The sequence below is a fragment of the Pezoporus occidentalis genome, unplaced genomic scaffold (genome assembly GCF_034315485.1).
Source record: "Pezoporus occidentalis ecotype Australia unplaced genomic scaffold, CSIRO_AGI_Poc_V1 ctg6, whole genome shotgun sequence".
NCBI classification, from domain to species: domain Eukaryota; kingdom Metazoa; phylum Chordata; class Aves; order Psittaciformes; family Psittacidae; genus Pezoporus; species Pezoporus occidentalis.
Genome location: NW_026915943.1, coordinates 4,929,486 through 4,941,848, shown reverse-complemented (window position 1 = coordinate 4,941,848; position 12,363 = coordinate 4,929,486). Strand labels below are relative to the sequence as shown.

The window sequence follows — 12,363 nt, the reverse complement described above, 5'->3', positions numbered from 1 at the left end:
AAAAAGGGGGGAGGGGGGGCAGAAAAATCTCCTTAATCTCCCTAATAGTCAAAGGAGTAACAGGGATTACTTGTAACAATAGCGGATTTTTTAAATGGTAGCATGTTTCAAGTTGCCAGAATGCTTGTAATTACATTTAGAAAGTTAAAGTCTATTGCATGAACTAGACAAATTCAGTCATTCATTATAATGATAAAGTTGCTGATTCACTAACATTTTAATCCTGCAATTTGCATATTTAAATACATTTTAACAATATCCTTTTAATACCCAAATGCTTTCACGCTGGTAACCTCAGTACACTGGCTGATGTGGCAGTTTAAAGTATTTCAATGAGGATATTTGGGTCTCTTGAACTTATGTTTTAAAGCTGTCCAAATACATACCCTCATAAAACAGCCAAAGAATTTAAAGCCTTGGTGTACATTAAGACTGATTCAGACTATCTCAAAACAAACAGCATTTTTAAGGCCACAAGGGACCACTTGTGATTCCCATTTAACTGCCTGCACAAAGCAGCCCAGATTTCACCCTAAAAATCCAGCAGCAAGTAGAAGCTGCAATACAGCTGAACATCCGGCACAGAAACATCCTTAAATCACCCAACTCACAAGTAAGACTTAAAAGGTGGAAAGACAATCTTCCTTCTGTGAAAAGGCAGAGTGCACAAGCCTCACCAGCGCATCAGGGTGACACATTTACAGCACAGTAGGGTGAATTATTAAGGTATGGTGCTGCTTCATACACGTTCCCATCTTTACTACATATAATTGTAATTACAGGAATGACAGTCATTAAAACATTTCAGTTTTGAATATTCGTTTCTATGCTGTCATCTGTTAAAATGCAATCACTAAATCTCATTTTTTTTGCTGTCTGTATAAAAATTATCCTAGCAATCTGCACGGTTTTTATCATTATTTACATAATAAATGTTAACTCATATTTAATAATGGTTATTCCTACAAGAATCCATAGTCACAGCAACTATATCCCCATTCCTGTTGTGTAACACTGACTTTTTGCTCCTTCCCCCTCGTTTTGGTATCATCAGATCCAGGGACATCTGGATGGATGAGCCAAACACAAAAGGTTCACGTGCCATTTATTTTATGAGCACATTCTGAAATGTTAAATCAAAACCATAATTACAAGGCACCAGAAATAACCTCAGGTCTACAAGTGCTTTCAGAGTAAGAATTTGCCCACATATATTCCCCAATTCTTGTCTGAACACTGGAAACCACATTTTCCAAAGCTGCTCCTATACTTGCTGTAACCATAAACTTTAGGAAAGAAGGGGCAAAATGTAAGCCTAGTCTTTATTCCCAAATGCTGCCATACTACAGTCACAAAGGTAGTGCCTTGATATTGTATTAAAGCATGGAAAACAAAGTTAGTTCAACTCGCATTTAAAACCTCACATTCAAATCACCTTCAAAACTCAACTCTCACGACTTTTATTTCAAATGAGCCCTGAAACTTTGTTATTTTTTTATGCTGCTTCTCATGGCTGATGTTTACTCACCAAACATGTATAGACAACAGACTGAACCTATGATATTGAAATTCATCAGCGTTTGTAAGAGAGGCTTCTCACAAAATCAACTGCCCAGCTTTCCTCCTGGTGTCTGCTCAACATCTCTGATGGCTGATCTTTACAAAAATCACTATTTGAGGCCACATTTGACACTACAAGTCTTAAAACACAGCATAAAATACTTTGTAGAATTAGTATTGTAAGTGCACAGAGTTTTCTCCCACTTTCAGCGCAAAAGAAAAACCATTTCAATCCCCCATTAAAACACTTTTAATTAATTAACAGAAATGCACAATTAACACAATGAAGAGGCAATATGAGATATGAAGCTTCATAGCCCACCTTTCTTCTTGACTGGCATTCTTCTTCCTACTTCTGAATCTGGTTGCAAGTACTTTATTACTGGTATTACCGATGCACTACTGGAACCCTTTGCGAGGTCAGGAGCTGCCTATCTATTGCAAACCACTTGTGCAGTTCAGTTAGGGAACGCAGCTTCAGTCTTCACTTCTATCCAGACTTGCTGTTTTCTGGAACTGGGCTTCCAACACTTCCCACAAAAGAGGGGGAAAAAAAGGGGGGAAAAAAGAAGCTTTTTGATATTTTTTTTAAGTGATGCTTTCAATTTCTTTAAAATATATTTGAATCTATAAAAATACAAGAGAAACTGTTCCTTGGGAATACAAAACCTTATTAGAACTCCTCTTCTGGCAGCAAAGTTTGAAAATTAAAAGGTTTTCTGTAATACAATTAAGGCACAGTCCATCTCTAGGCAGCTGTCTTAATCCTCCACCTGTACATGCTCAAAACCATTATCTGCAGGACAAAAAATGCCCAAAGAATCCAAATAAGGAGGAAGACAAAACCAATCCGAAGGGACTCTTTTAACTTCTTTCACTTCTTGAATGAATTTTGCTAGCTATGCATTAGGTGACTACAGAGCAGACTGAAAAGGTCCCTTTTTCCTCACCAAACAGCCTTCAAACATCACCCTCTTACCCAACAGAAGTCACTGGGCAGTCACTTTCATTTTTATTATCTGCGAGCCACCCAGCCTTATGGTCTTTAATGTCCCTCTGATCCTCCCATGTATTAAAAGAGAGGATTGAAAAAAAACGAGGAAAGCAATCCCTTGACCTGGAATTATTAAAGTGACAGTGCTGCTCACTGGGCACTTTGGCAAAGCAGATTGCTTTTATACCGGAGTCAGTTACTTCATGCCATTTCTTCCCTTGCACAGCAGCCACCTCGTGAAGAGAGGAAGAAGAAGAGTTAGGAGAAAAGCTTCACAAAAAGGTTCATTTTCAGAGATAATGATGTGTTAAAGGAAATGAAAAGCAAGCCATGAGCGCGGTCCAGTTTCCCACTCAGAAGCGCAGCTGGTTGGCTTCAATACGAGCCTCTTTCTCTCTCTCCCCCTTTTTCTGGAAAGAAACAAAAAGAGAAACACAAACGGGATAGATTTTCCTCATCTAGCTCGTTAAGCATGAAAAAGGTGGACAAGCTCCAAACGCTTCCCGTCCCCGCCTGAGGAGCTGAGATGCACATGACAGGGCTCTGCTTTGCATCGTCTTCTTTAGGAGATGGGGACTGTATTTGTGAAGGGGGCGGCTCTGTTTCGCTCGTTACCATTCACAATTGGGATCTGTTCCCTCCAAGCGGGGACTCTCCCTCCCCCCTTCGCTTTCTCCCGGTCCAAAAGGGGACTGTCTGAAGCGGGACAGGGCTGGCTTGGTGGCTGGGATGCAGATGAACTGGAGGAGCCGGACCAGGTTAAAAGGACAATTGGACAGGCAGGAGCTGAGGGGATGAGATGGAGGTGGAGCGAAGGCAGACGCAAGCGGGGAGAGAGGGGTTTAAATGGGGACGGGACGGGGAGCACAAAGGAGCTGGTGGAGAGGGAAGAGGGGGAAGCGGGACAGGGGCGCGGGGCTGAGAGGAAGGGGCCGCGGGCAGCGCGGTGCCGGGGCCCGGGTGAGGGGAGGGGGTCAGCGGGTTACCCCGAGGCCTCGGCCTCCCCCCATCGAAGGCTCCTCGCTCCGGTACGGGGAGTCCCCGCGTCCCGGCCGCCGCTGCAGGGTCCCCGCTCAGCCGCTGCCCCATGGAGGAGCCGCCGCCGCCATCCGCCACCCCTAGCAACGAGCGCCGGGCAGGGCCTGACCCCCGCCCGTCGGCTTGCGGCCAATTGGAACCCGCCATGCTGGGCCGGTGGGGAACACCCAATCAAAGGTGTCTTCTGAAGCGCTGGGTCATGTGAGCGGGCAAGATGGCGGCGTCCAGGAGGAGAGTGTGAGGTGGGCGGAGACATGTTGTAGGTGGTGGGGCCTTCACGGCGGGACCGGCTTGGTAAGAGCGGGAATGGGAAAGGAAGAGGAAGAGGAGGAGAGGGGACGGGACGGGACGGGACGGGACGGGACGGGACGAGAAGAGCCGAGCCGAGCCGAGCCGAGCCGAGCCGAGCCGCCGGTGGCGCTGTATGTGATGGGGACAGCGCAAGGTCGTGCGGGTCGGAGCCTGCCCCCGGCGGCAAGGCCGTGAGGACAAACGCGGTGAGGGTGTGGTGCTGAGGGGGTTAATGGACGTTTGTAACGGTCGTTAACGGCTCCTAACGGCTTTCGGTGGGGTTTAAAGCCTGGGGGTGAGCCGCGGCCTCATGGTGTAACCGGGGTTTGGGGACCTCCAGCTGCCTTACAGGGGTGTGAAGGGAACAGGGAGGGTCATAGCTTCACTGTGGGTAGTTACAGCGCCCTGGCAATGGTGGTGGTTTACCTGAAGGACGCGTTTGGGCACCTGCCACTAGACACGGCCTCAGGACGGGGTGGTTCCTCTGATCCAGCAGCCCGCCGAGCCCAGATCGAAGCGAGCACCATCCTACAGATCGGCCTCAGGACACCGCCTTCAAGTCATAAAGGAAGCTAAAGGTCTAGGGAAGTAAGTCTGGGAAGCTTTTCTCTGGGAGAAAGCATCTGAATCGCTAAATACCAGGTTTAATGAGGAGCTCTTGTGGTGGGTTCCCTTCAGCTGGCTGCCAGGTGCCCGCCGCGCTGCTCTGCCTCCATCAATAGGGTAAGGGGAGGAAGTAAGGTTGAAAGCTCATGGGTCAAGATAAGGACAGGGAGATCAGCAGTTACCATTGCAGACAAAACGGACTCAACTCGGGGAAGTTAATTATTGCCAATTATATCAGAGTGGGGTAATGAGAAGTAAAACTAAATCTTAAAGCACCTTCCCCCACCGCACCCCTCTCTTCTTTCCAGGCTCAGCTCTACTCCCTACCTAATTCTGCCTCCTCCCCCTGAGTAGTGCAGGGGAACGATGATTGTGATCAGTTCATCACATGTTGTTTCTGCTGCTCCTTCCTCCTCAGAGGAGGACTCCTCATGCTCTTCCCATGCTCCAGTGTGGGGTCCCTCCCACAGGACATAGTCCTCCATAAACTTCTGCAGCTTGAGTCTTCATGGCTGCAGGTGGAGATCTGCTCCACCATGGACCTCCATGGGCTGCAGGGGCACAACTGCCTCACCATGGGCTGAACCAGGGGCTGCAGGGGAACCTCTGCTCAGTGCCAGCAGCACCTCCTGCCTCCTTCTGCACTGACATTGGTGTCTGCAGGCCTGTTGCTCTCACATTCTCACTTCTATTTAATGGCTGTGGTTGTGCAGCAGGGTTTTTCCCTTCTTAACCATGTTCTCCCAGATCTGCTACCACCATCACTGGGGAGCTCAGCCTTGGCCAGAGGTGTGTCCATCTTGGATCCAGCTGCATTGGCTCTGTTGGATGTGGGGAAAGCTTCTGGCAGCTTCTAACAGAAGCCACCCTTTAGACCCCTTACTACCTAAAACTCACCACACAAACCCAATACAACTGTATGGTATCTGACTTGATACACTTCTCTGGCTAAATGAGAGGGGGGGGAAAAAAGGTCTTATTTGTGGAATATAAAATCAGAAGATAGCTTCATGATTTCTTTAAATCCTTACAAGAAGTATATATTTCTATTCCTTTTTAATATGGTTCTATTTGACAGTTAAGTCAATTTAAACCTGGGGTATTGCCAAAGCCATTGTACAGTTAATGTCCTCCCTTGTGCTGCAGGCATTGGGGATTGTAGTGTCAAAAGGTGATCCAGCTGGAAATAAGTACACTGCCTGTCATTCCTCTGAGCAATTTTCATCTGTGTTTCCCCATCCAAGCTGCTGTCTGGCTGCAGGGCTGGAGGTGCCCACGCAGGAGTATTTAGAGGGTGAGATAGCAAGCACTGAAGTTGGCTTGGAGCAATTGTCAAAACGCAGCTGCAACATCATTGAAGCAAGCAGTTTGTTGGGGTTTCTGTAGTTATAAACATCTCAGATTTCTGTGGCTGGGTTGTGCCCTTCCTGTCCGAAAACTGCCATGGAAAATGCGTTTTTGTGGTTGCATAGTAGCAACAGAGTCTAAATGTTTATTGGCTACATACTGGGGCTGTGTAACTTTGATTCCATTGGTTTGTTCTTTATGATCCAGGACTTCAAGATGACAGGAAGAGAGTTTCTTGAACTAGATGCTCCACAGCATAGACTATATTTGGAAAGATTTCAGCGGATGGAACTCATACAAAAGATGTTCAATGAGCTTCCTAAAGCAGATCAGTAAGTGCTGGTAAAATAAATCGAACATTTCAAGTCTTTTGGAGGCTTTTCTTTTCCCTTACTCTTGAACTGCAAATCTGCCTTGCAGTTACAAAAATATTTGATGGTGAAGATGCTCGTTACTGCCCAGAGCAGCAAACTTGGTTTGTGGTTTCTAAATACAGTCACTTCACTGTTACCTCTGGTGCTGCTCAGCTGGTTTCTGGCACGTGCTCCTCAAGGCTTAAGGATCTGGGATGGCTGATCCTGAGCTGGCTCTGAGTTTTCACACAGTGCTGTGCTTGAGCTAATACGTAAGGCAGGTCCTGTTGTGATTCTGCAGGAGTCATCTTGCCTCCAGCAGGGCTGACTTGAGGCCAGAGCTGAGGGAGCATCAACCTGCCAGTGTGTGCATTTCATTCTGTGCTGTTCCCTGTTCCAGGAAGGTGAGGCCCAGGTGTCCAGGCGATTGTGATGGATGGGTCAGCTGGAGTCGTGTGCGCTCACCAGCAGGGCTCTGTGCAGGATAAAATTCACTGACTGCCCTCAGGGCCTCACAAACCACCTCTCTATGCTTTGTGATACCGCATTTCACCTTGTTGGAGCTGAGCTGGTCCAGTAAGGAGCTGTTTGCACGTCTGTATCATCTTGGATGAATTCTGTGTGAATAAGAGTAATCAGAAGCTTCTTTTATTTATTTATTTTTTTCACAGGACTAAATTGTTGGCTAAGTAATGTGCTGGTAGTAACACAGGGCCTGTCCATACAGCTGAGAGAGAAAACTGCCAAGGCTTTATCCCTCCTGTCACAGTCAGTGATGCAGCTTTGTGTAGGTTCTGCCCCCTCACATTCACCTTACAGCACTTCTTCCCCAGAAGAGCTGGGGAGACAAGGGGGAAGCAGGTACCATAGTGATGGTGTGGTAAGATCTTGAGAGAACATGTGGTATCATGGAATCATGGAATACCAGGTTGGAAGGGACCTCAAGGACCATCTGGTTCCACTTTTCTAGGCAAAGCATGACCTACAGTGGATATCCCAGCACCCTGTCCAGCCAAATCTTAATAGTGTTCAGTGCTGGGAATCCACCACTTCCTGGGGAGATTATTCCAATGGCTGATTGTTCTCTTTGGAGAAAACTTTCCCCTTCTGTCCAGTTGGAACCTCCCCAGGAGTACCTTCTGTCCCTCACCCCTCATCTTTTAACAGAATGTTAGAAGGAGCCTTAAAGCTCATCCAGTTCCAACCCCTGCCACAGGCAGGGACACCTTCCACTAGGGCAGGTTGCTCCAAGCCCTGTCCAACCTGGCTCTGTGATTCCTTGTAAAAAGGGGGTCTCCATCTTCTTTGTAGCCTAGGCCTTGGAATGAAATCACTGCCAGGGACGTGTGCCTTTACTTGAACTGCCCTGGCAGGACTTAAAAGTTTGTATATCCAGAGGGGAGCTTGCTGTGGCTGGAAGAGAAGAGGGAGCATGCTGCAGTTAGGCTGAGAGAGTGCCTGCTTGCCAAAGCTCTTGGTTTTAGCACTATGGAGCTAGTATTGCAAACAAACGAGACCCCCAAACCCCAGCCCTTCCGTCGTCCCTTTCTTTCCTTTGGTTCAGTGTAGCAGATTCTGTTGGTCCTGGGTACATTAATTTGCTCTATTTTGGCTTCTTAAACACGTTGCTAAATTTTAATCTCACTCCTCCACATTTATGTCTACGCACGGATGCATTTCCCTGCCTGGGATTGGAAACATACCAACAGGATGCAATGGCTGGGCTGCAGACACCATACCCTGGGGGCATTCTGTGAATGACCCCGGTATTGAGAGACCTGTGATTTGAAAAGCAGAGTTCTTTTTTAAGCAAACAAGAAAACACACAAAAAAAACATAGCTCCTAAATAAGAACAAGAGCAATACCTGACCAGTGACGCTCTTGTGCCATATCACATCCAAACTGAATTGTTAGTGGCTCATTTTCATGTTTGAATGAAAGTATTTTCATGTTCAAAATGGGACTAGTTGGTGTCATTGCTGTCTGGTGTTACTAATCTTTTTGGTTTGACACGATTAGCACCTACATTCTAAAGTCTTCTTTCTGTGATTAGAGCTCTATGGTCATTGCTTGATATTATTGTACATGTGAAAATGTAGAAGAATTTCAAGTGAATGGGTTTTTAAAAAGCATGGATTTTTAGTTACAAACTGGTTTAGAGATTGTCACATTTGATAATTTAGCAAATTCATATGACACTTGGCCTCATATGAATTGTGTGACTGCGTAGGCATTTTGTTTTCTTTGGGGGTTTACTGCTAAATCCAACTTATGGAACATCTTTAAAACACATTTTAACATACTATAGGCACAACCTTCCAGTTCCTCGCTTTGCCTGACAGTGCTTCTCATTCCAGGCATTTCAGACTTGTGCAAACCTAAAGCAAAGAGTTATTTCCACTAATAACCAACTGTGCCAGGTATAATCTAAAGATAACACACTCCTTCCTTCTGCAAGTCAAATGAAATCAATCACAAACTGCTCATCAGGCTTGTGAAGCAGGCACGTGTTCCCATTCCCTCGCTCCTGCTGTGATGCAATGTACTCAAATGGGAACTGTTTGTCAAGACATTAAATGCTGACTATGTCTGAGCAGACTTTGTTCTATTCTGCTTTCACCTTATTAGAGATAGCAACAGGAATAGCTGCTCTAAACTCTATGTTAAAAACATAGTAGATAACAGAACCTGGTCCCTCTGTAATTGAAGGAAAGGAGAAACTCCAGGTCTGTAAATCAGAATGTTGGACTTCTGTAGCCTTTAACTGGTGTAACCTCCTGGCAACGTAGGCCTTTCAATGCAGGTGCTCCATGCATGTGAGGAAGGCTTGCAGCCTCTCAGCTTTAGGATCACTATCAGGGATCCAGCAGGAGCTGCTTAGATCATCACTGGAAGATCTCAGTGGCCGTAGTGGTCCACTGATGTGTTCTCAAAGCTCTTCTGTTCATACTAAATTTCTACTTGTGGGTAAGCAGACTGGAAACAAGGCTTATAAAAAATATATATCTGGTTTTCTCATTTCTTTTCAGAACAGATTATCCTTATATTTCAATATTGATGAAACAGGCTCATTGGGAGAGCAAATTTCATGACGTTTCCATTAGCTATAAGAAATAAAACCTATAGAGAAGGCTTCTCAGCCTTTCTGTCACTTTATTCTTGAGGTGTGTGTAAACCCAGGCATGTAGTGAAAGACGCACTACTGGGTGCCTTTGAAAGTAGCTGCTCTGCGGTTTGTACCAGGGAGAGATTTACATCTCTTACCTTATGCAGAATACTCAGAGGTGAATTGTGGCACTGAGTAAACCAAACTTCTTTACAGTTTTTAATTGCTGAAGCAGCTTTCCTTCTTTCACAGGAATCTGTGCAATCATGGATCATACTTCCTAGCAGCAAACGCAAGCTTATGTGGCTTGGCAGGAAATAACTTCTTCAGGAACATCCTACATGTCCGAAGAGCTGCCATTATAACTGCACTGCCAATGGCCGTGCTGCCATTTATTTCAACAGCAGCAGTTTATGAAATGTTTGTGCGTCAGCCTTTATTTTCAGGTAAAAACCTCATTGTTATTCCTTGTTTTCAAAAGGGCTTTTCTTTCTGTATGCAGTGAAACCCCACAGGAGCTTTTCCTCTGCAGAACAGCGATCTTGAACTGTTGTGGTCTTGAAATGCCTCTGTTTGTAAAGCAGGGGTTGAAAAACAGTTTATCTAATGCATTGGGCAGCAGTGAGCTCTTCAAGTTGAGTGGGAAAGGAAATACATACGTTTGTTTATATGTGTTTATTAAATTCTGATACATATCACTTACCTTTAGCATTTTTGCTAAAGATGGTGTAAAAGGGACTACAACCAAGCAGTTCAGGTTTTCCCATCTGTATGATTTCATTTGAAGGTCATCTTTAGAGTGATAAATTCTTCATGGGTTGGAATGAAAGTGATACATTTGCAAAAGGAAGAGTCTTTTCAGAGCATCTTATGTACCTGTACAGCTTGGCCACTCCTGTCTAGTGTGTTTCCATAGTGTTGCATGCAGCATATAGATTAGATATCAGGAAGAAGTTCTTCTCTGTGAGGGTGCTGAGGCACTGGCACAGAGTGCCCAGAGAAGCTGTGGCTGCCCCATCCCTGGCAGTGTTCAAGGCCAGGTTGGATGGGGCTTGGAGCAGCCTGCTCTAGTGGAAGGTGTCCCTGACCATGGCAGGGGGGTGGAACTGGATGAGCTTCAAGGTCCTTTCCAACCCAAACCTTTCTGTGATCCTGTGTGGTGGAGCCATGTGGCTGTTGACAATGAAACACTGTTTGTCGTGCAGGTGATCTGAACTGTGAGGTCTGTGCTGTGGTCAGAGGAGGACTGGTCGGGGCTGTTGTGGGTGGACTCTACCCTATTTTCCTGGCTATCCCCTTGAACGGAAGCCTCGCAGCCAGGTACGTCATTAACCTGCAATTAGTGAAATGTGTCTGTTGGTCAGATCTTTAGTTCAGTTTAAAATCTGGATGTTTAGCCTGTGCACACCTGTCTTCCTGTAGGGTTTTAGTACACAGGAAGGGATTTACACTAAGGTCATCTAATTACAAGGTAAAGTTCATTAAGAGCTCACCAAGCCTCCCAAGTGAAACAAGATCTGCAGACTGATAGACTGCCAAGCACTCATGTTTAGCTGGAACCTTACAAGTGACCCACGATGTGCCTGGGAAACTGTCTTTGCCATCCTGCTAGGCCTTTCTGGATGGCCACGAGGCTTCACAGATCCTGAGCAAAGCCCATCTCCTTTCTGCAGGAGTAACTCCAGATTGGGTCAGAGCATAACAAGGAGATGGTGAGATGCCAGTTTGTAGTTAGGGTGTTTCATAGCCTGTATCCAGAGAGCTCAGTACCACCAGGTGAATTTAACATAGGAGAGAGTTAATTTCTGCCTCTAGATTTTTAATGTTAATTCTTGACATTTTGGATGGAAAAAAGATGGAAATGGAGTTTTTCCCCCTGTTTTTGCTGTTCAGGTATTCTTCATCACCCTTGCCAGGGAAGGAAAATCTCTTGCGCTTCTGGCTCAGCATTTCTCAGCCTGTCTTTAGAAAGATGAGCTTGGGTGTACTTGTACAGGTTCTGACTGGATTGTATCTTGCCAGTAAACATCATGGAATATATGTCAAAATACTGCAGCAGATAAACTCTAGCAGGGATCCTGAAGAGTTACAAGGATGAAGTTAAGCAGCTTTTCAGTTGCCTTGGATAAGTAATCATAATAAACAAAGCAAGAAGTTGTTGCTTCCTGTCTTTTTTAGTAGAAAACCAAAGGTAAGACTCAGCCATCACATTCTTGGTTGGGAACTTAAATGCAAGTTAAGTTTTTCGTTATGTCCAGCTTAGATTGTATATTTGAGTAACTGCTTTATGAGGATGGGCGGTTTTCTTTGGGAATGGGGAAAAAAGTGTTCATGTTGTCTGCTTGGTGTTTGGCTTTAACGTGGTGCTGCATCTTTTAGCAGCTGTATAAATGAGTATTATTGCAAAAGGTGGTTTTCTTCATAATGCAAACCACAGTCATTAAAAAAGAAAAGGAGAGGTGCAAGGCAAGGTCTTTCTGAAGGGGGACTTTTTACAAGGGCCTGTAATGACAGGACAAGGGGTGAATGGATTTAACCTGGCAGAGGCAGATTTAGGTTAGACATTGGGCAGAAGTTCTCTACTATGAGGGTGCTGAGGTGCTGGCACAGGGTGCCCAGAGAAGCTGTGGCTGCCCCATCCCTGGCAGTGTTCAAGGCCAGGTTGGACACAGGGGCTTGGAGCAAGCTGCTCTAGTGGAAGGTGTCACTGTCTGTGGCAGGGGGTTGGAACTGGATGAGCTTTAAGGTCCATTCCCACCCAAACCATTCTGTGATTCCTCAAAATCCAAGTATTTTTCTCCCCCAGCTTTATTCCACTCTGCTAGCACAGACTTTTCCTCACGTGATCACTCCATCAAAGTGACACAGGTCGCATTGTACAGAACTGTTGCCACAGCATTCAGGCGTGATGCTCATGTTGAGCTCTCAGCATCTCTATCAAGCAACCAAAAAAAGCCTGATTGGAATATGCTTTGTCCTTGTGACCAGTTTGCCTTGGAATTAGCCTTTTCCCAAAGCAGGGAATTATGTTGAGACTGCCTCAGAGAGCAGGTGCTGCCTGTAAAAC

The 12,363-nt window shown here is 45.6% G+C and overlaps 2 protein-coding genes across 18 annotated transcripts in view; one reads left to right on the top strand and one right to left on the bottom strand.

Annotated features, from left to right (window-relative positions):
- The window catches only part of DLG2 (discs large MAGUK scaffold protein 2), a 1,003,655-nt gene extending 999,949 nt beyond the window's left edge, over nucleotides 1-3,706 (bottom strand). For 8 of the 16 annotated variants that reach the window (XM_062639098.1, XM_062639102.1, XM_062639099.1 and 5 more), the window contains exons 1-2: nucleotides 3,541-3,704; nucleotides 1,883-2,964 (exon numbers count right to left, since the gene is read on the bottom strand). In XM_062639098.1, the coding sequence (XP_062495082.1) occupies nucleotides 1,883-1,901 (19 nt within the window). In that variant the 5' untranslated portion in view covers nucleotides 1,902-2,964; nucleotides 3,541-3,704. Of the gene's footprint in view, nucleotides 1-1,882; nucleotides 2,965-3,169; nucleotides 3,295-3,540 lie in introns of all 16 variants that reach the window. The other 8 variants (XM_062639094.1, XM_062639097.1, XM_062639110.1 and 5 more) reach the window with 4 other exon arrangements.
- Nucleotides 3,707-4,003: 297 nt separating this feature from the next.
- Nucleotides 4,004-11,450, top strand: TMEM126A (transmembrane protein 126A). Of its 2 annotated transcripts, none has more exons than XM_062639222.1 (5): nucleotides 4,004-4,089; nucleotides 6,044-6,168; nucleotides 9,549-9,742; nucleotides 10,502-10,616; nucleotides 11,190-11,450. In XM_062639222.1, the coding sequence occupies exons 2-5, from the start codon at nucleotides 6,053-6,055 to the stop codon at nucleotides 11,392-11,394; spliced, it is 630 nt and encodes a 209-aa protein (XP_062495206.1). In that variant the 5' UTR covers nucleotides 4,004-4,089; nucleotides 6,044-6,052; the 3' UTR covers nucleotides 11,395-11,450. The 2 variants fall into 2 exon arrangements, with proteins under 2 accessions (XP_062495206.1, XP_062495205.1); XM_062639221.1 differs by lacking the exon at nucleotides 4,004-4,089 and adding an exon at nucleotides 4,366-4,471.
- The last annotated feature ends 913 nt before the right edge of the window (nucleotides 11,451-12,363 follow it).

Excerpts from the sequence above, each read along its gene's own strand:
- TMEM126A (XM_062639222.1), top strand. The coding sequence starts at position 6,053 with ATGACAGGAAGAGAGTTTCTTGAACTAGATGCTCCACAGCATAGACTA. Across the intron at positions 9,743-10,501 it reads GCGTCAGCCTTTATTTTCAG|GTGATCTGAACTGTGAGGTC; the intron begins GTAAAAACCTCA and ends TTTGTCGTGCAG. Across the intron at positions 10,617-11,189 it reads AACGGAAGCCTCGCAGCCAG|GTATTCTTCATCACCCTTGC; the intron begins GTACGTCATTAA and ends TTTGCTGTTCAG.